At 47.8% G+C, this 20,325-nt stretch overlaps 1 protein-coding gene across 9 annotated transcripts in view; it reads right to left on the bottom strand.

Moving 5' to 3' along the window:
- RTEL1 (regulator of telomere elongation helicase 1) overlaps positions 1-20,325 on the bottom strand; it is a 120,267-nt gene that overhangs the window by 57,267 nt on the left and 42,675 nt on the right. For all 9 annotated transcript variants that reach the window (XM_075118660.1, XM_048820402.2, XM_048820401.2 and 6 more), the window contains 3 exons: positions 12,248-12,288; positions 10,335-10,420; positions 5,543-5,620 (listed from right to left, as the gene is read on the bottom strand). In XM_075118660.1, coding sequence (XP_074974761.1) covers positions 5,543-5,620; positions 10,335-10,420; positions 12,248-12,288 — 205 coding nt within the window. The remainder of the gene's footprint in view (positions 1-5,542; positions 5,621-10,334; positions 10,421-12,247; positions 12,289-20,325) is intronic.

Genomic DNA, 20,325 nt, shown 5'->3' with positions numbered 1-20,325 from the left:
GTTATCTTTTTAGCAGAGGAATACTTATCTGTAATCTAATCTTGTTTCTAAATTAGGTCACTTCCATCTAATTTTGTAAGGGTTTCTTTTTCAATAAACAATTTAAACAGTAAACAATATTGTACACTATCAGCCAAGGGAGTGCACGTAACAAGGAAGTTGTCCTTTCTTTCCCCTCTTGACAAATGGCCAGCCCATGATCGTAACAGCTGTACAGTTGGCCTCCTCTTCCCTTACAACTATTGAATACCAGTATCTTCCAGCAACGCAGTCCCAAGAAACACTAAACAAAGCTGTGCCAAGGTGAGAGAGACACACACAGTAGTATTTATACTGAGAAGTGGTAGAAGTTTCTCTTCCCTGTACTAGAGTTTATTGCCTTCTTTCTTTGGTTGCTTCTAAACCATCCCCGCTTGCGTGTGTCCGTGCGCGCCTTGGAAACGCATTAGATTTTTAAATTTTTTAATTTTTTTTTTAAAGATTCCAATGGAAGGATACACTTCAGAGCCCCTTTACACCCAAACCAAGCCCCCTGGGAATTACTGGGTTCAATACTGGTGTCAAAGAAAAGGAATATGCCATTGGTGTGATGTTCCAGTTGAGTTGCTTCCACAAAGGCAGACCCTGATGGCGCCCCTGATTACCATAATTGAGGTCCTGGGCAAAAGTTAGTGTTGCCCAGACAAGATAAAAGCATTCTGAATAAAAAAAAACACACTTCTATGTTACCGTGAAAATGTTCATAATCAAAAACAAACTGAAACAAGTTGGAGGGAAATGGCCTGCAGAATATCCAAGAGCTTGATTTCCAATGCTGACTGCTGCACTGACAGACTGAGCTAAGCTTTTCTACGCTATCCTTCACCATGGTGTATAAGTAGGGTGACCAGAAAGCAACTGTGAAAAAACGTCACAGGGAGTGTGGGGTAATAGGTGCCTATATAAGAAAAAATCCCCAAAACTGGGACATCTGGTCACCCTATGTCTAAGCACGTGGTACTAATATCCGAAGCGCAGGCAGATTTCAAACCATGACTATATTAGCACTGGTTTACACTACGAGTTTAGGTTGAATTTAGCAGCATTAGATTGATTTAACCCTGCACGTGGTCCACACGATGAAGCCATTTTTGTTGACTTAAAGGGCTCTTAAAATCTATTTCTGTACTCCTCCCCGACGAGGGGATTACCACTGAAATCGATATCACAAGGTCGAATTTGGGGTAGTGTGGACACAATTCGACGGTATTGGCCTCCGGGAGCTATCCTAGAGTGCTCCATTGTGACCGCTCTGGACAGGACTTTCAACTCAGATGCACTAGCCAGGTACACAGGAAAAACACTGGGAACTTTTGAATTTCATTTCCTGTTTGGCCAGCATGGCGTAACCATGCAGAGCTCATCAGCAGAGGTGACCATGCAGTCCCAGAATCGCAAAAGAGCTCTAGCATGGACCGGATGGGAGGTACCGGATCTGATCGCTGTATGGGGAGACGAATCCGTGCTATCAGAACTCCGTTCCAAAAGACGAAATGCCAAAATATTTGAAAAAAATCTCCTAGGGCATGAAGGACAGGGGCTATAACAGGGACCCGCAGCAGTGCCAAGTGAAAATTAAGGAGCTCAGGCAAGGCTACCAAAAAACCAAACAGGCAAACGGCCACTCCGGCTCAGAACCCCAGACATGCCACTTCTATGATGAGCTACATGCAATTCTAGGTGGTGCCCCTTCCACTACCCCACCCCTGTACATGGACTCCTGCAAGGGGGGAGTCTCATGCAACTGGGATGAGGATTTTGGGGACGAGGAAGATGATAATGAGGAGGAGGATGAAACCACTCTCTCCGACAGCCAGGAACTGTTTATCACCCTGCAGCCAATACCCTCCCAAGATGGGCTTCCGGACCTTGAAGGTAGAGAAGGCATCTCTGCTGAGTGTATCTTTGTAAATAAAATATGTGGTTTAAAAGCAAGCGTGTTTAATGATTAATTTTCCCTGAAGACTTGGGATGCATTCGCAGCCAGTACACCTACTGGAAAAGTCTGTTAACGCATCTGGGGATGGAGCAGAAATCCTCCAGGGATATCTCCATGAAGCTCTCCTGGATGTACTCCCAAAGCCTTTGCAAAAAGTTTCTGGGGAGGGCAGCCTTATTCCGTCCTCCATGGTAGACACTTTACCATGCCAGGCCAGGAGCACGTAGTCTGGAAACTTTGCATAAAGCATGGCAGCATATGATCCCGGTGTTTGCTGGCACTCAAGCAACATCCATTCTTTATCTCTCTGAGTTATACTCAGGAGAGTGATATCATTCATGGTCACCTTGTTGAAATAGGGGAATTTTATTAAGGGGACATTCAGAGGTGGCCATTCCTGCTGGGCTGTTTGCCTGTGGCTGAAAAGAAATCATCCCCGCTTTTAGCCTTGTGGTGGTGGGGGGCCCTATTCACACTGAGCTGTTCGCGTTTGGCTGGCAGAGATCTTCCCTGATACTAGTCACGCGGTGGGTGGAGGGGTGATCATCCCAGAGAATTGTGTGTGGGGGGAAGGGTATTTGGGTTTGTCCTGCACGTTAACCCGAAAACCACAGCCCCTTCTTTTAAATAGCTAACCCAACGGGTGCTTGGTATGGGAAAGGAGGGCGCTGCTGTTTGAAACGATTCACCGTGAAAGAGTCTACCCATTGTTTTCTAAAATGTGTCTTTTTAAATACTACTCTCCTTTTTTTCCTCCTGCAGCTGCAAATGTTTCAACACTCCCCTGATCATCTCCGTCCCAGAGGCTAGCGCAGATAAGGTGGCAAAAAAAAAACAAAAAACCACACACTCGCAATAAAATGTTCTCTGAGCTCATGCAGTCCTCCCCGCACTGAAAGAGCTCAGCAGAATGCATAGAGGCAGACAATTGCATAGTCCAGGAAAGCAGAAAATGACTGTGAGGAGAGGTGGTGGGAGCAAGATGATAGGAGGCAGGAGGCAATGCTAAGGCTACTGGAGGATCAAACTGATATGCTCCGGCGTACGGCTGAGCTGCAGGAAAGGCAGCATGAGCACAGACCACCACTGCATCCGCTGTGTAACCGCCCACCATCCTCCCCAAGTTCCATAGCCTCCTCACCCAGACGCCCAAGAATGCAGAGGGGGGGGGGCCCTCCAGGCACCCAACCACTCCACCCCAGAGGACTGCCCAAGCAACAGAAGGCTGGCATTCAATAAGTTTTGAAGTGCAGTGTGGCCTTGTCCTTCCCTCCTCCCCTACCCCACGCGGTGCTTCCCTCTGCCTCCACCGCTCCCAGGCTACCTTGGCAGTTATCCCCCTATTTGTGTGATGAATTAATAAAGAATGCATGAATTTGAAACAACAACAACTTTATTGCCTCTGCAGGCGGTGATCGAAAGGGGGAGGGCGGTTGGCTTACAGGGAAATAGAGTGAACCAAGGGGGCAGGTTTTCATCAAGGAGAAACAAACAGAAACTGTCACACTGTAACCTGGCCAGTCATGAAACTGGTTTTCAAAGCTTCTCTGATGCGCAGTGTGCCCTGCTGTGCTCTTCTAACCGCCCTGGTGTCTGGCTGCACGTAATCAGCAGCCAGGTGATTTGCCTAAACCTCCCACCCTGCTATAAACGTCTCCCCCTTACTCTCACAGATATCATGGAGTACACAGCAAGCAGTAATAACAATGGGAATATTTTGGTTTCACTGAGGTCTAACCGAGTCAGTTAACTGCACCAGCGCGCTTTTAAATGTCCAAATGCACATACTACCACCATTCTGCACTTGTTCAGCCTATAGTTGAAAAGCTCCTGACTACTGTCCAGGCTGCCTGTGTATGGCTTCATGACCCATGGAATTAAGGGGAAGGCTGAGTCCCCAAGGATAACTATAGGCATTTCAACATCCCCAAAGGTTATTTTCTGGTCTGGAAAGTAAGTCCCTTCCTGCAGCTGTTCAAACAGACCAGAGTTCCTGAAGATGCGAGTGTCATGTACCTTTCCCGGCCATCCCACGTTGATTTTGGTGAAACGTCCCTTGTGATCCACCAGTGCTTGCAGCACCACTGAAAAGTACCCCTTTCGGTTTATGTACTGGCTGCCAGGGTGGTCTGGTCTCAAGATAGAGATATGCATTCCGTTTATTGCCCCACCACAGTTAGGGAACCCCATTGCAGCAAACCCATCCACTATGACCTGCACATTTCCCAGAGTCACTACCTTTAATAGCAGCCGCTCAGTGATTGCGTTGGCTACTTGGATCACAGCAGCCCCCACAGTAGATTTGCCCACTCCAAATTGATTCCTGACTGACTGGTAGCTGTCTGGCATTGCAAGCTTCCAGAGGGCTATCACCACTCACTTGTGAGGGCTGCTCTCATCTTGGTATTCTTGCGCTTCAGGGCAGGGGAAAGCAAGTCACAAAGTTCCATGAAAGTGACCTTACTCATGCGAAAGTTTTGCAGCCACTAGGAATCATCCCAGACCGGCAACATTATGCGGTACCACCAGTTTGTGCTTGTTTCCCAGGCCCAGAATCAGCGTTCCACTACATGAGCCTGCCCCATTGCTACCAGGATGTCCAAATTGCCAGGGCCCGTACTTTGAGAGAAATTGGTGTCCATGTCCTCATCAATCTCATCACCGTGCTGCCATCGCCTCCTCGCCTGGTTTTGCAGGTTCTAGTTCTGAACATACTGCAGGATAATGCGCGAGGTGTTTACTATGCTCATAACTGCTACGGTGATCTGAGCGGGCTGCATGCTTGCCATGGTATGGCGTCTGCAAGAGAGCAGAGTTGCAGCGGAAGCGGTGGCTGACGACCAGCGAGGTGGATTCAGGAGAGCAGAGTGGCAGCGGGAGCCCATGACAGCCAACATGGAGAAATTTGCTATTGAGACAAGAGCAGGAGAGCAGAGTGGCAGCGGAAGCGGTGGTTTGATGACGACGGTTAGCAGTCCTACTGCACTGTCTGCTGAAAGCAGTATGGCGTCTGCATGGAAAAAAGGCGCGAAGCGATTGTCTGCTGTTGCTTTCACGGAGGGAGGGGCGACTGACGACATGTACCCAAAACCACCCGCGACAATGTTTTTGTCCCATCAAGCATTGGGAGCTTAACCCAGAATTCCAATGGGTGGTGGAGACTGCAGGAACTGTGGGATAGCTACCTACAGTGCAACGCTCCAAAAATTGACACTAGCCACGGTACTGTGGACACACGCCGCTGACTTAATGCGCTTAGTGGGGACACACACAATCGACTGTATAAAATCGCTTCCTAAAAAAATCGATTTCTATAAATTTGACCTAATTTCATAGTGTATAGACATATCCTTAGTGTTCAGTACACCTCGTCAGGAGAATGGAGCATGAGGGAAGGTAGAAAGGAGAAGGGAAGACCTGTATTTCAAGAGCACTTATAGCTCTCTTGGTTTTAACCCAACAGCATGCAGTTCTGTAGTCACTGCTGCAAACACATCTTTGGAGAAGTATTTAAGCATAAAAAGGAGAACTTATTAAATGAGACAGACAACACAAATGACCAACCTCTGTGAATGTTCCTTTATTCCTTGGTTCCACAAACATGGGCTTCACTTCTTCTATTCTTTTAGCAAAGTCATGTTCCTATTAAACAGAGAGCAAATAAGTCAGAAGTACATATGGGAAAGGAAGCCAAAGGTGGTGGTAACTACATGCTCCCCATCACCTATTCCTTTCTTGCCAGCCAGAGTTGGAGGCAGGGGCATGCAGCTTCCAATGGTAAGGAAATGAGCTGGGTCCAGGCAGCAGTTCCAACATGGGCAGTTTAGACAGAATGGCCAGGACACTTTCTCCATGCTTTGTGCACCTTTTCAGAAGCATGCCAGCAGTGAGGTCACCTCCTTCCTTCCAACTTGCAGACCCTTGGCGTCCAACATCTGCCTCCTGGATACTCCTCCTGCAATCTGCACTGAAAATCTGTTTCCCTGCTCCTCACCACTGCCCCATACTGGTACCTTAGAAGGGGAGCAACAGTTACCTAGGCAAATGTCCTACCACGGCTTCTGCTGGGAGACACAACTCACATTAGAAAAATGTCCCTGACTTCAGCCAGAAACAAAGACGGGGATGTGAGCAACAGCAACCAAGGAAAGATACAAACTACAACAAATTTATTATAATTAAAAATAAAATAATAACCCAACTGGGAGTTTAGTATCAAGGATTTAACTATTTACTATCAACTTTTTTTAAAACAAGCCAGTTAGGAAGTATTACCACCCTTTGGTATGTCTGTCTCAGAAAACCTCCAAATGGATTAGAATCCAACCAAAACTCAGCTTCAAGTCATTCAGGAGTCACCTCCATATTAAGGATACCAACAGTGAACAAGAGGAAAGTGAGTCAGTGATTTAGTCTAGGAAAAGTACTGCACAAAGCTAAGGGAATAGGGTGACCATACAGCGAAGTGTGAAAAATCGGGACAGGAGGTGGGGAGTGACATAGGAGCCTATATAAGAAAAAGACCCAAATAACCAGACTGTCCCCATAAAATTGGGACATCTGGTCACCCTATAATGGAAACTATAGAAGTTGTAGCTCTCCCCTCCTAAGCCTCAGCATGCCTCAAGTGGTCCCTTCTGAAGAAAAGCTGTTTGGCTTTTGGCTCATTTATCAAGAGGACGATGGTCCAAAACTTTCCTCCAGCCTGTATAATGCTTATTTAAGCAAATGGTGAGATTTTCCTTAATGCCCCAATATTCGTTTAACTCTGTTTCCACTAAAGTCACTGGTAATGAGGAGCTAATTGAGATGATATGCATGCTTTAGAAACTTCACCTTAATCAATTAAGCAAATAAAGAGTGTACTTGACACAAGACAAGCATGACGACTGTGTACAGCAGCAGCATCTGCTCTCAGGAAAGGGCTTATAAGGAGATGCGGATCTGCTGCCACTCCAGTTCCTTCTCAACTACGAAGGCTGGAAGACTCCACAGCAGAGGAGAAGGAAGATAGTAGGTGGAGTACCCATAAGGACAAAACAACTCGAAGACTTCAAGTTACTTTACAGGTAAATAACCTCTCCTTCTTTGACTCACAAGCAGTATCTTAACATGGAGGCAGGTGCTGAGGCAGCAAATCCAAGGCAGTTTGGGGGACTGAGTCACCAAAGGTAGCATCAGCCATGGATGCAGATATCATAGCATAATGTCTGGTGAATGTGTGAACCAGGACCAGGTTGCAGCCCTGCAGATTTATGTTACGGGGACATCCTTCAGAAGGACTACAGAAGTGTTCTGAGACCTGCTGAAGCAGGTTGTCACTCTGTGAAGGGAATGTATCCCAGCAGCTTCATAGCGGGTCAAGATACAACCTGAAACCCACTTCAACAGTCTGAGTGGAAACTGGCTGTCCCTTCCTCCTTTCAACATAGAAGTCAAAGAGTCTGGCAGAGGCCCTAAAAGTCTTGGTCCTGTCGAGGTAGAGGTGAGGGCCCTCCTGATAGCTAGTGTGAGGAGACTAACTTCCTCTTTGGAGATCTGAGGCTTCAGAAAAAATACCAATAAACAAATCTCTTAGTTGATATGAAATTCTAACAAGACTTTAGGGAAGAATCGAGGATGGGGGCACAGCGTCATTCTGTCACAGCAGAAGGCAGCGTACGGTGGGTCTGCCATGAGCACCCCCAAGTTCTCCCATTCTTCTGGCTGAGGTGATAGCTATCAGAAAGGAAATTTCAAGGGAGAAGTGGAAGAGAAGACAGGTAGTCATGGGCTCAAATGTGGGGGGGAGGCGCTACCTCAAGGCATTGAGAATCAGATTACGGTCCCATGGAGGAGATGGGCTCTGGACAGGGGGAAATAATTTATAAACTTGTAAGGTATCTGGTCATGGTTGGATGGGCAAAGACTAAAACCCCTTCTATAGGTAAAAGGAAGGCTGTAACAGCAGCCAGGTGTATTCTAACTGAGCCCATGGACTTAAAGACACAAGGTCTGAGAATCAGGTCATCTAGGATCCTTAAGAGCGGAGCTTCTGAGGCTTTCAAAGAGTGATGAGAATACCAGGAATGGAAGCTTTTCCACTTTTGAGGTAAGTCTTATGAATAGTAGGTTCTGAACATTGGCCAAGCAGTTTAACTCCATGCCTGGAAACAATTAAGAAGCCAAGCCTGCAAGTTCCGAGATGAAAGGTTGAGAAGGCACCAGACCTGTGAGACAGAAGAGCCTCCCTGGGAAGGCAGAGAGGCATTACCAAGGAGAGATGAAGTAGAGCTGAGTACCTCACCTGTCTAGGCCACGAGGGCACTATCTCCAAGTGGCATGGAAGCAACAAGAACAGTCATCTCATTTAAGGTCAAACAAGTAAGTTCATCATATAATTTAGTGTCTTATTTTGAATATTTTTTCAGAAAAAAATGATTGTTCAAGGAAGTGCAAACATCATACTACATATACACATACTGAGTCCAATTCAGATTTGGGAGCCCGGACCCACAGTTATAAACATTCTGTTCATATGATACATAAAAAAAACATTAACGTTGTCAAGCACTCAGAAGTTAGGAAATCCCAGAATTAAGGTTGCCATGCAGCCTGTCTTTTGTCCCCTCTGCATTCAAATCAGGCAGTTTTCTCCTCCATGCTTCCTGAGCCCAATGGTGGGGTCATGGAGAGCACTGGATAGTCTCCCTGCTCTCTGTTCACGTTCCCAGACCCACATCCAGCATGTCCCACAACAGTCCAGAGAGCTGAAATTGTAGGGAGATTTCTGCGTGGTCTCTGGCTAGAGCAGTGGTTTTCAAACTGCGGGTCGCGACCCAGTACTGGGTCGCGGAATGTAAGGCACTGGGTTGTGGCAGCTCTGGTCCACACCACTGACCGGGCCATTAAAAGTCCCATTGGTGATGCTACCCGGCTAAGGCAGGCTAGTTCCTACCTGTTCTGACACCGCGATGCGCCCCGGAAGCAGCTAGCAGCAGGTCTGGCTCCTAGGCGGGGAGGCCACGGGGCTCCACATGCTGCCCCGCTCCGAGCACCAGCTCTGCACTCCGATTGGCTGGAAGCCAGACAATGGGAGCTGGCGGGGGAGGCTGTTGGTGCCTGTGGGCAAGAGCCACGCAGAGCTGCTTGCATGCCTACGCCTAGCAGTCAGACCTGCTGCTGGCCGTTTCCAGGGCGCAGAGTAGTCCACGGTGCCAGGACAGGCAGGAAGCCTGCCTTAGCACCCCCGCTGACTGGGAGCTGCCCGAGGTAAGCCCACACCCCAACCCCCTACCCCAGCCCTGAGCCCCCCCCCCAAAACCCAGAGCCCCCTCCTGCACCCTACACCCCTCATCCCCGGCCCTACACCCCTCATTCCCGGCCCCACACCAGAGCCTGCACCTCCAGCTCAGAGCCCTGACCCCCTCCTATACCCCAACCCTTTGCCCCAGCCCACAGCCCCCTCCCACACCCTGAACCACTCATTCCCGGCCCCACCCCACAGCCCTCACTCCCACACCCCAACCCTCTGCCCCAGCCCTGAGCCCCTACCACACCCCAAACCCCTCATCCCCAGCTCTGTTGGGTCACAGGCATTAACAATTTTCTTCACTGGGTCACCAGAAAAAAAAGTTTGAAAACCACTGGACTAGAGCATGGCTAGTATGAACAGAATTTTTGGGAATTCAGCTGATAAAATCTAAGTCTCTACTGAGCATGCACAAACTGAGATTTTGCAAAGGCTAATAACTTGGTCAAATTTGTGTGGATTTTCACAGAGACACCAAAAGTAAATCCCTGAAGCAAAGGCCACCCCAAATTTCAAGTCCCTCCTCCAAAGCATGGGGGCAAGAGAACATTTCAAAAAAAAAGTTCACCAGAATTTTTTAACATGGGCAAAACAAAATATTCAACCTGAGGCAAACATCTGTCATGAAAAATTTCAGCCCAAATGGTTAAAGTTTGGCAAAGTTACTGCAACTGAAAATAGGGTCTTATAAAACTTTAACAACAGGTGGTGTTACCAGTTCCATCTCAAATACACATTAATTTGTAGAAACATGTGCCTAATTAACCAAGCTTCTTTTATCTCTTGCTCTGCTTGTTCCCCAGGTCCCTCATTGTTCAGCATTTGTTGGGTTATAACTTTAAACTTTTTTAGAGCTAGGGCTTATTTGTCTAGAGAGTGCTGTTCACAACCTTATGTCACAATATAGACAACAAATGTAAATGAACATAGAGATGCATAAAATAGGTATTTGGGCAAGTCAGTGCTAGACTGCAGTGCTGGGAACTCCAACATAAGCACCCGTGTGTGAAAATTTGTTCCAAAGCGTGTAACTACAATTCATACACAAAGAAAGAACCAACATACTCTCCAATAGTCCAGGCTTTTCTCCATGACCGGATATGAAGGGAAGAACACCAGCAGCCCATGCGGTATAATTCGCACAAGATTACCTGCAACAAGGAAGATGGTGCAGAATAACTCACCACTCAGAACACTTCCACTCCAAGACATTGGTAGGGCATTAGCCAACTTTTCTCAGGGCACAGAACTGGTCTTCCTACAACTCCCCTTCAGCTTCTTGATGGACAGGGTGGGAGAGAGAAGTGAGTGCCGGAAGAAGAGTATATCATCACCACTATTCTAGCCTGGTTAGCGTTCCACTGAACTATACTGACACAACATAGCCACGTACTACATTTGATGGAAGAGATGGAAGATACCTAATAAGTTGCCCTGTCCATCTCCATGCCAGGGTTGAATTTTTTCCTGTGGGAGGTTTTCTGGTGTTTTGTCCACTTTCCTTGGAAGTCTTCTATAATTTTATACTATACATCTCACTGACAAGAAGTTTTTCTGATATGTAACCAAAATGTTCTCAATTTCATCCCATTTTGCCTACTTAGACACCTTCATTCCACCATAAATATTTCCTTTTCCACTCAAGTTTATCTCCTTCAAAACATTTCTAGACTAAGAGATATTTAAAGGGGGAATATGTTAAGTCATCCTACACAATTCTTTTATTCTTTCCTCATAAGTCAATTTCCTCTGCTCTCTTATGATTGTAAGAATTGTACCAAGAGAGGCTTGATGAAATGGTGTCTCTGCATATGCTGCCCAATTCTGCACTGGCCTTCTTTGATACTATATAGAATAGCAAACTGATGCTTAATTTACTGTCCACTATCAACTTCTCTCCTTTTCCAATTTGTATCTCATCCTATTTTTTAACCATGTTTCCGGCGCCAGCTTTTCAGACCAGTAGATAAGCAGTTGTGTGCAAAATTGGTGTCCTAAATTGCAAGTGGTAACTAGATGCAATTACCTGGCTTTCATATGGGATTATAGTAATTGCATGTGCAAATATTTGTATGTTGAAATCACGTAATTGCACACGTAAATGTACCTAGTTGGTTACTTGGTACAAACAAGCATCTGATTTGTGCATGCAATCTGACCCTTAATCTCTTCTTGTGTTATCTGTCCTCACGAGCATTTAAAACACCCACAAATTTAATCCTCAAACAAAAAACTTGATTAAACACATAAGGTTGCTTACAGGGAATAGCCACTGAACCAAACCCTTAAAAGCAAGGTGATATCCAGTTAAATTATCCTTCTTTAACAAACCGTTAACCCCTATCATCTCATCACCACTTCACTGACAGACTCTGCTCCTCTGCAAACGTTACATACACTCCAAACGTACAAAACCACAGTATCCACCCCCCCCGCCACACTACATTCCTTATAATTGCATTAAGACCAAAATCCTTAACTCTGATGTTAGTATGTGTGTTAGACATTCACCCGTTGCTGAAGTGCAAGATTTATTTATTGTCCCATGAGGAAGTAACGGATTAGGGTTAAGGTTCTGTGTTATACTATATCCTATGGACAAACAATTCCAATTTTATTTATGTCGTCAGATCTTGTTTTATTGCTCCAGTGCCACCTTATACATACTTTACCATTGTGAACCTTGCTTTGTCTAAGTACTGTACAATTATGCTGTGAAAGATGGGCTCAGAAAGTTGATAAACTGACTTACAGTGTATATATACACACCTTGTAATTAGAAATTGGAATGTTCTTCAAAATAATAAGCTAATGACGTCAGGAAAGCACAAGAAATTCCTTAGTCAATCCAGATGTAAACCACCTCCTTTCTGGGTTCCAAACCTGCTTAAGCTTGTTTAGAAGTCATTTCCCCCACTCATTTATAAATAACCCAGAGCAGAAGCTTGTTTCCTGAATCTGGTTATAACTTCACTTACCTATTGTTTTCCCCAGAGAAGACAGACATTCCACAGAAAACCTACAAAGACAACAATATCCATCAGCATCACCATCACAATTCCCTTTTATTAACTCGCTCTTGTTTGGAATAATGACTGCACCGCTAAACCTGCATCCTCTCTCCCTCTCCTGTGCCTTCACTCCCCTCCTGATGGACAAACCTCAAAGTAACAGGCAATTCAAGCATCACCTCTAGCAGTCATGATGTCCGAGTTTTCTTCACTTATTTCCTCCCACCTTGCTTTGCAGGATGACCCCACAGTCCTCTAGGAAGAAAGACGAAAGAGGCTCTACACCTCCAGATGCTCCATAACACTATGATCTGCCAGTATGGGTCACTACTAGTGCAATACATTTCTTATTGCTCCACAAGAGCCAAGCACCTACATAGAAACAGAGGAAGATCCTGGACGACTGGAAAAAGGCTAATGTAGTCCCCATCTTTAAAAAGGGAAGGAGGAGGATCCTGGGAACTACAGGCCAGTCAGCCTCACCTCAGTTCCTGGAAAAATCATGGAGCAGGTCCTCAAGGAATCAATTCTGAAGCACTTAGAGGAGAGGAAAGTGATCAGGAACAGTCAGCATGGATTCACCAAGGGCAAGTCATGCCTGACTAATCTAATTGCCTTCTATGACGAGATAAATGGCTCTGTGGATGAGGGGAAAGCAGTGGACGTGTTGTTCCTTGACTTTAGCAAAGCTTTTGACATGGTCTCCCACAGTATTCTTGCCAGTAAGTTAAAGAAGTATGGGCTGGATGAATGGACGATAAGGTGGATAGAAAGCTGGCTAGATTGTCGGGCTCAACGGGTAGTGATCAATAGCTCCATGTCTAGTTGGCAGCCGGTATCAAGTGGAGTGCCCCAAGGGTCGGTCCTGGGGCCGGTTTTATTCAATATCTTCATTAATGATCTGGAGGATGGTGTGGATTGCACCCTCAGCAAGTTTGCAGGTGACACTAAACTGGGAGGAGAGGTAGGTACGTTGGAGGGTAGGGATAGGATACAGAGGGACCTAGACAAATTAGAGGATTGGGCCAAAAGAAATCTGATGAGGTTCAACAAGGACAAGTGCAGAGTCCTGCACTGAGGACGGAAGAATCCCATGCACCGCTGCAGACTAGGGACCGAATGGCTAGGCAGCAGTTCTGCAGAAAAGGACCTAGGGTTGACAGTGGACGAGAAGCTGGATATGAGTCAACAGTGTGCCCTTGTTGCCAAGAAGGCCAATGGCATTTTGGGATGTATAAGTAGGGGCATTGCCAGCAGATTGAGGGACGTAATTGTTCCCCTCTATTCCACATTTGTGAGGCCTCATCTGGAGTACTGTGTCCAGTTTTGGGCCCCACACTACAAGAAGGATGTGGAAAAATTGGAAAGCGTCCAGCGGAGGGCAACAAAAATGATAGGGGACTGGAACACATGACTTATGAGGAGAGGCTGAGGGAACTGGGATTGTTTAGTCTGCGGAAGAGAAGAATGAGGGGGATTTGATAGCTGCTTTCAACTACCTGAAAGGGGGTTCCAAAGAGGATGGATCTAGACTGTTCTCAGTGATAGCAGATGACAGAACGAGGACTTATGGTCTCAAGTTGCAGTGGGGGGAGGTTTAGGTTGGATATTAGGAAAAACTTTTTCACTAGGAGGGTGGTGAAACATTGGAATGCGTTACCTAGGGAGGTGGTAGAATCTCCTTCCTCAGAAGTTTTTAAGGTCAGGCTTGACAAAGCCCTGGCTGGGATGATTTAGTTGGGGATTGGTCCTGCTTTGAGCAGGGGGTTGGACTAGATGACCTTCTGAGGTCCCTTCCAACTCTGATATTCTATGATTCTATGAAGATCCTCCTACAACTAGCTTTTGTACATTGCATGTCAGCAGCATCCAATGCCCCAAACTGGTAGGAATAGTCAAGATGGCAACAAGCAAGCAATCTCTATCAACAGCAAAATTAACAATTTTGAGATGTTGGGTTTTAGCAGTGAAGAAAATCTAGATCCTAACATATCAGCCTTCCATCAGTGGAAGTACACATTACCACACATAATGAAGTTAATTATTAACAGTAATAAATTCAGGAACAGAATCCTGTCAGAGAGAGCCTGTAGAAGCTGCCAACATTGTGATGATTAAAACAATGGATGATGAACTAGGTGTGGTGGTGCTGTGGGAAAAAAAGGAGATGGGTTTGGCTGCTGTATTACTAGTGACAACCAAATTAGTCACTGTCCCTAAGCACTTTTTCTTTGGCTCAACACTGCTTGAACAGTAGCATTCTGTCTGTGCTGGTTTCTATGGAAATTCCCCACATTTGGTCCCTATTTTCATCTCCTTGTTTCCTTCTCTTTAGTTCCAGACAGTTTTGCATGCTCTGTTTTCTTATTACGCCTGTGAGGGGGAGTAAAAATGGTTACTCACTTCTCGTAACTGTTGTTCTTAGACATATGTTGTTGACATCCATTCCAATCAGGTGTGTGCGTGCGCACGTGCACGTTGGCCGGAAGATTTTTCCTTTAGCAGCATCCCGGCCCATCCTGGGTGCCCCCTGGAGTCACGCCTTCATGACACTCAATACAGAGCCCTGCCGACCTGCCACCCCTTCAGTTCCTTCTTGCCAGCTACTCCGAGAGAGGGGTAGGAGGGAGGGTATTAGAATGGACACAAAGAACACATCTTGAACACCAAAGTTACAAGGAGTGAGTGCTTGTTCATGTCCCTTCCAATCAGGTGACTTCCAAGCCAAGTTCAGGAGGTGGGGTTGGAGCTGTCCAGTGATTGGAGTACTGCTCTTCCGAAGGCCACATAGTCTTTGGCCTGCTGGGTAATCGCATAATGCACGACGAAAGGGCGTATGGAGGACCCCATTGCTGTTCTGCAGATTTTCTGGGTGGGAACCTGAGCCAGGAATGCTGTAGATGAAGCCTGTGCCTTGGTAGAGTGCGCAGTGATCGGAGGTGCGGGAACATCTGCCAGGCTGTAGCACTCATGGATACAGGACACAATCCATGATGAGATGCATTGGGATGAACTGGCTGACCTTTCATCCTGTCCGCCACTGCTATGAACAACTGGACTGACTTTCTAAATGGTTTCGTCCTCTCGACGTAAAAGGCCGGTGCCCTGCGGACATCCAGAGGGTGGACTCTCTGCTCCCTGCCGCTGCAATGAGGTTTAGGGTAGAAAACGAGGTGGAAGATGTCCTAGTTGATGTGGAACTGCGAGACAACCTTTGGGAGGAAAGCAGGGTGAGGCCTGAGCTGAACCTTGTCCTTACACCCTCCTGGCCGAGGTTATTGCTACCAGGAACGCAACCTTTTAACAGAGGTAGAGCACAGAGCAGGTTGCTAAAGGCTCAAAAGGGGGCCCCCATGAGCCTAGAAAGGACCAAGTTGAGGTCCCAGGCAGGAACCAGTTGACAGACGTGAGGGTATAACCTGTCGAGCCCTTTAGGAATCAGCTGACCATGGGATTAGCAAATAGCGAGCAGCCCTGCACACCCGGGTGGAAGGCCGAGATGGCTGCTAAGTGCACCCGTATAGAAGACATCGAGAAACCCTCCTGCTTCAGATGGAGGAGGTAGTCCAGAATGTGCAGCACTGGAGCCAGCATTGAGGGCGAATGGGGCTGCACCAACCAGATTGAAAATCTCGTCCACTTGGCAAGGTAAGTGGCTCTCATAGAGGGTTTCCTACTGCCAAGGAGGACCTGTCTAACCTGGTCTGAACAAGAAAGCTCCAACAGATTTAACCATGGAGCTTCCACGCCATAAGATGGAGTGACTGGAGGTTTGGGTGTTGGAGACATCCATGATCTTGTGTGAGAAGGTCCGGGGAAAGCAGCAAGGTAATCGGGGCTCCCACGGACATGTCTATTGGGGATGTATACCAGTGCTGATGGGGCCACGCCAGTGCTATCAGTAGGACATGAGCTCGATCATTGCGGATGTCGAGCAGCACCTTGTGAACGAGCGGGGGTATGGGCGGAAAGGCGTACAGGAGAGAATCTCCCCAATGGAGGAGGAACGCATACACGCTGGAGCCCATGCTGTGATTCTGGAAGGAGCAGAACTGCTGGCACTTCCTGTTGCGTCGCGTGGCAAAGAGGTCTAATGGGGAAACCCCACCTCTGGAAGATTGAGATTGCAACATTTGGGCCAAGGGACCACTTGTGGCTGTGGAAGGACCTGCTGAGGTGGTCCACCAGCTCGTTCTGAACCCCAGGGAGGTACGACGCCTGCAGGGGAATTGAATGTTCTACACAGAACTCCCACAGCATGAGGGCTTCTTGGCACAGTGGAGAGGAGCGTGCACCCCCATTTGTTGATATAGAACATTGCTGTCATATTGCCTGTCATGACTGATACACATTGCCTGGTTAGGTAAGGACAGAATGTCTGACATGCTACGTGCACCGCTCTCAGTTCTCTGACATTGATGTTGACACGCAGATCTGCTTGTGACCAGAGGCTTTGAGTTCTGCAGTCTCCCAGATGAGCTCCCCAGCCCAGGTCTGATGAGTCCATCACCAGAGACAGCTGTGGGGCAGCGAAGAGGACCCTTGAGTACACCTCCTGAGCGTCGAGCCATCACAGGAAGGAGTCGAGGACCGGGCGAGGCAGGGTCACAATCTTGTCCAAGCTGTCCCGGGCTGGGCAATACACTGACGAGAGCCATGACTAGAGAGGTTGAAGCCTGAGTCCGGCATGCTGCACCACATAGGCACAGGCTGCCATGTGCCTGAGAAGTTTCAGGCAGTTTCTCGCTGTAGCGATGGGGAACTGCATGATGCCTCAGATTATGTCGCTGAAGGCCTAAAACCTCGCCTGTGGCAGGTATGCCCTGACTTGGGTCGAGTCCAATACTCCCCCTATCAACTCTAGCCTCTGGACAGGAGACAGAGTCGATTTCGTTTCGTTTAGGAGTAGACCCAGTGATCGGAGTCTCTCAAAGCTGACTCTGATAAATGTGACCTGAGACTCCACTTGGGTCCTGGAGCGGCCTTTGATCAGCCAGTCATCAAGGTACGGGAACACCTGTACCTGGTGCCTCCGCAAGAACGTGGCAACAACTGCCATGCACTTGGTGAATACTTGAGGTACTGCTGACAGGCCGAACAGGAGGACAGTAAATTGGTAGGGTGTACCGTTGACCACAAACCTGAGATACTTCTTGTGGGGCTGAGTGACTGCGATGTGAAAGTATGCGTCCTTCAAGTCGAGGGCGGCATACCAATCTGCTGCATCTAGCGAGGGGATGATGGGAGTTTCTTCACGAACCTGCTGAATATTCGCAGGTCCAGGATAGGCCTGAGGTCACCTTTGGCTTTCGGTATTAGGAAATACTGGGAATAGAAGCCCTCACCCCTGTGCTCCAGAGGAAACCCCTCCACTGCCCCTAGCGATAGAAGCAACTGCACCTCCTGGATGAGTAGATACTTGTGAGAAGGGTCCCTGAAGAGGGACGGGGAAAGCGGGTGGAAGGGTGGCAGGGTACAGAATTGGATGGAGTATCCCCTCTCTACTGTGCAGAGCACCCAGACGTCCGAAGTGATATGGGACCATGCACAGTAGAAAGGGGAGAGTTGGGAAGAAAAGGTAAGGCAGGGTAGATCCAGTTTCTGATTTGGTGCGCCGTCCTCAACCGCACCTTCAAAAGGCCAGTTTAGGGCCAGAGGGCGGCTTGGGCTGGCAAGAGCCCTGGCCTGAGGATGGGTGTTGCCTCCTCCTGCCACTCCTGTTCCACCTCCAAGAACCATCCTGTCGGTTCTGCTGACAGAATCTCGGAGGAGGTTGTGGTCTGAAGTGTCACTGCTGCGTGGTAGGAGTGTGCAGACCCAAGGACTTGAGGGTGGCTCATGAGTCTATCAGGCTGTGCAGCCTCTTGTCTGTCTTTTCAGATAGAAGTCTCACCCTCAAATGGGAGGTCCTGAATGATTTGCTGGACCTCGTAAGGGAGCCCCGAGACCTAGAGCTAGGAACCCCTCGTCATGGCTACCCCAGTTGCCATGACCCTAGTGGCAGCATCTGCAGTGTCCAATGCGGCCTGGAGGGAAGCACGGGAGACTAGCTTCCCCTCCTCCACCAAGGCCGAGAACTCGGTTCAGGAGTCCAACAGGGGAAACTCCGTAAATTTGGCTATCGCTGCACAGGTATTGTATGAGTACCTGCTGACGATGGCCTGTCGGTTCGAGATATGGAGCTGCAGACCCCCTGTAGAATAAACCTTTCTCCCAACAAGGTCTAGATGCTTAGTCTCTCTGTTTTTTGGGGAGCCCTTGGAAGCCCTCTCTCTCATGCTGGTTAGCAGCATCCAAAACAAGAGTCAGGGGGTGGGAGTATAAATGTTCGAACCCTCTGGAGGGCATGAAATAACACCTCTCATTGCGCTTGGCAGTGGGTGGCAAGGAAGCTGGGGTCTGCCACAGTGTCTTGGTGGTGTCCACAATGGTTTTAATAAGTGGAAGGGCAATACGTGAAGGTCCTGAGGGTGCAAGGATGACCACCATGGAATCAGCCTCCTGAACTACCTCCTCGGCCTTAATGCCCAGACCCTGAGCGGCCCTGCACAGCAACTGCTGCAGCACCTTGTTGTCCTCAAGCACCAGGGCTACGGCTGTACCCATCAATGCTTCATCCGGTGACAAAGAGGAGAAAGCTTTTACAATGAGCAGATGCTCCCTGCCATCCGCCCCCAGGGGGTCCCGAGACTCTTGGGGCAGTGCTGGTGCTAGTGGTGTGCCAGACGGTGCCAGAGCTGCAGACGCTGTACCAAGAATCACAGAATATCAGGGTTGGAAGGGACCTCAGGAGGTCATCTAGTCCAACCCCCTGCTCAAAGCAGGGCCAATCCCCAATTAAATCATCCCAGCCAGGGCTTTGTCAAGCCTGACTTTAAAAACTTCTGAGGAAGGAGATTCCATCACCTCCCTAGGTAACGCATTCTAGTGTTTCACCACTCTCCTAGTGAAAAAGTTTTTCCTAATATCCAACCTAAACCTCCCCTACTGCAACTTGAGACCATTACTCCTTGTCCTGTCATCTTCTACCACTGAGAATAGTCTAGAACCATCCTCTCTGGAACCACCTCTCAGGTAGTTGAAAGCAGCTATCAAATCCCCCTTCATTCTTCTCTTCCGCAGACTAAACAATCCCAGTTCCCTCAGCCTCTCCTCATAAGTCACGTGTTCCAGACCCCTAATCATTTTTGTTGCCCATCGCTGGACTCTCTCCAATTTTTCCACATCCTTCTTGTAGTGTAGGGCCCAAAACTGGACACAGTACTCCAGATGAGGCCTCACTAATGTCAAATAGAGGGGAATGATCACGTCCCTCAATCTGCTAGCTATGCCCCTACTTATACATCCCAAAATGCCACTGGCCTTCTTAGCAACAAGGGCATACTGTTGACTCATATCCAGCTTCTCGTCCACTGTCACCCCTTGGTCCTTTTCTGCAGAACTGCTGCCTAGCCATTCGGTCCCTAGTCTGTAGCAGTGCATTGGATTCTTCCGTCCTAAGTGCAGGACCCTGCACTTACCTTTGTTGAACCTCATCAGATTTCTTTTGGCCCAGCCCTCCAATTTGTCTAGGTCCCTAGGGTATCCTATCCCTACCTGCCACCGTATCTACCACTCCTCCTAGTTCAGTATCATCTGCAAATTTTCTGAGAGTGCAATCCACACCATCCTCCAGATCATTTATGAAGATATTGAACAAAACCGGCCCCAGGACCGACCCCTGGGGCACTCCACTTGATACCGGCTGCCATCTAGACATGGAGCCATTGATCACTATCCGTTGAGCCCGACAATCTAGCCACCTTATAGTGCATTCATCCAGCCCATACTTCTTTAACTTGCTGACAGGAATACTGTGGGAGACCGTTTCAAAAGCTTTGCTAAAGTCAAGAAACAATACATCCACTGCTTTCCCTTCATCCACAGAACCAGTAATCTCATCATAGAAGGCGATTAGATTAGTCAGGCTTGACCTTCCCTTGGTGAATCCATGCTGACTGTTCCTGATCACTTTGCTCTGGTGTAAGTGCTTCAGGACTGATTCC

The sequence above is a fragment of the Caretta caretta genome, chromosome 13, assembly GCF_965140235.1.
Source record: "Caretta caretta isolate rCarCar2 chromosome 13, rCarCar1.hap1, whole genome shotgun sequence".
NCBI classification, from domain to species: domain Eukaryota; kingdom Metazoa; phylum Chordata; order Testudines; family Cheloniidae; genus Caretta; species Caretta caretta.
The sequence above is the reverse complement of the archived record's forward strand: the minus strand, read 5'-3'. Positions and strand labels throughout refer to the sequence as shown.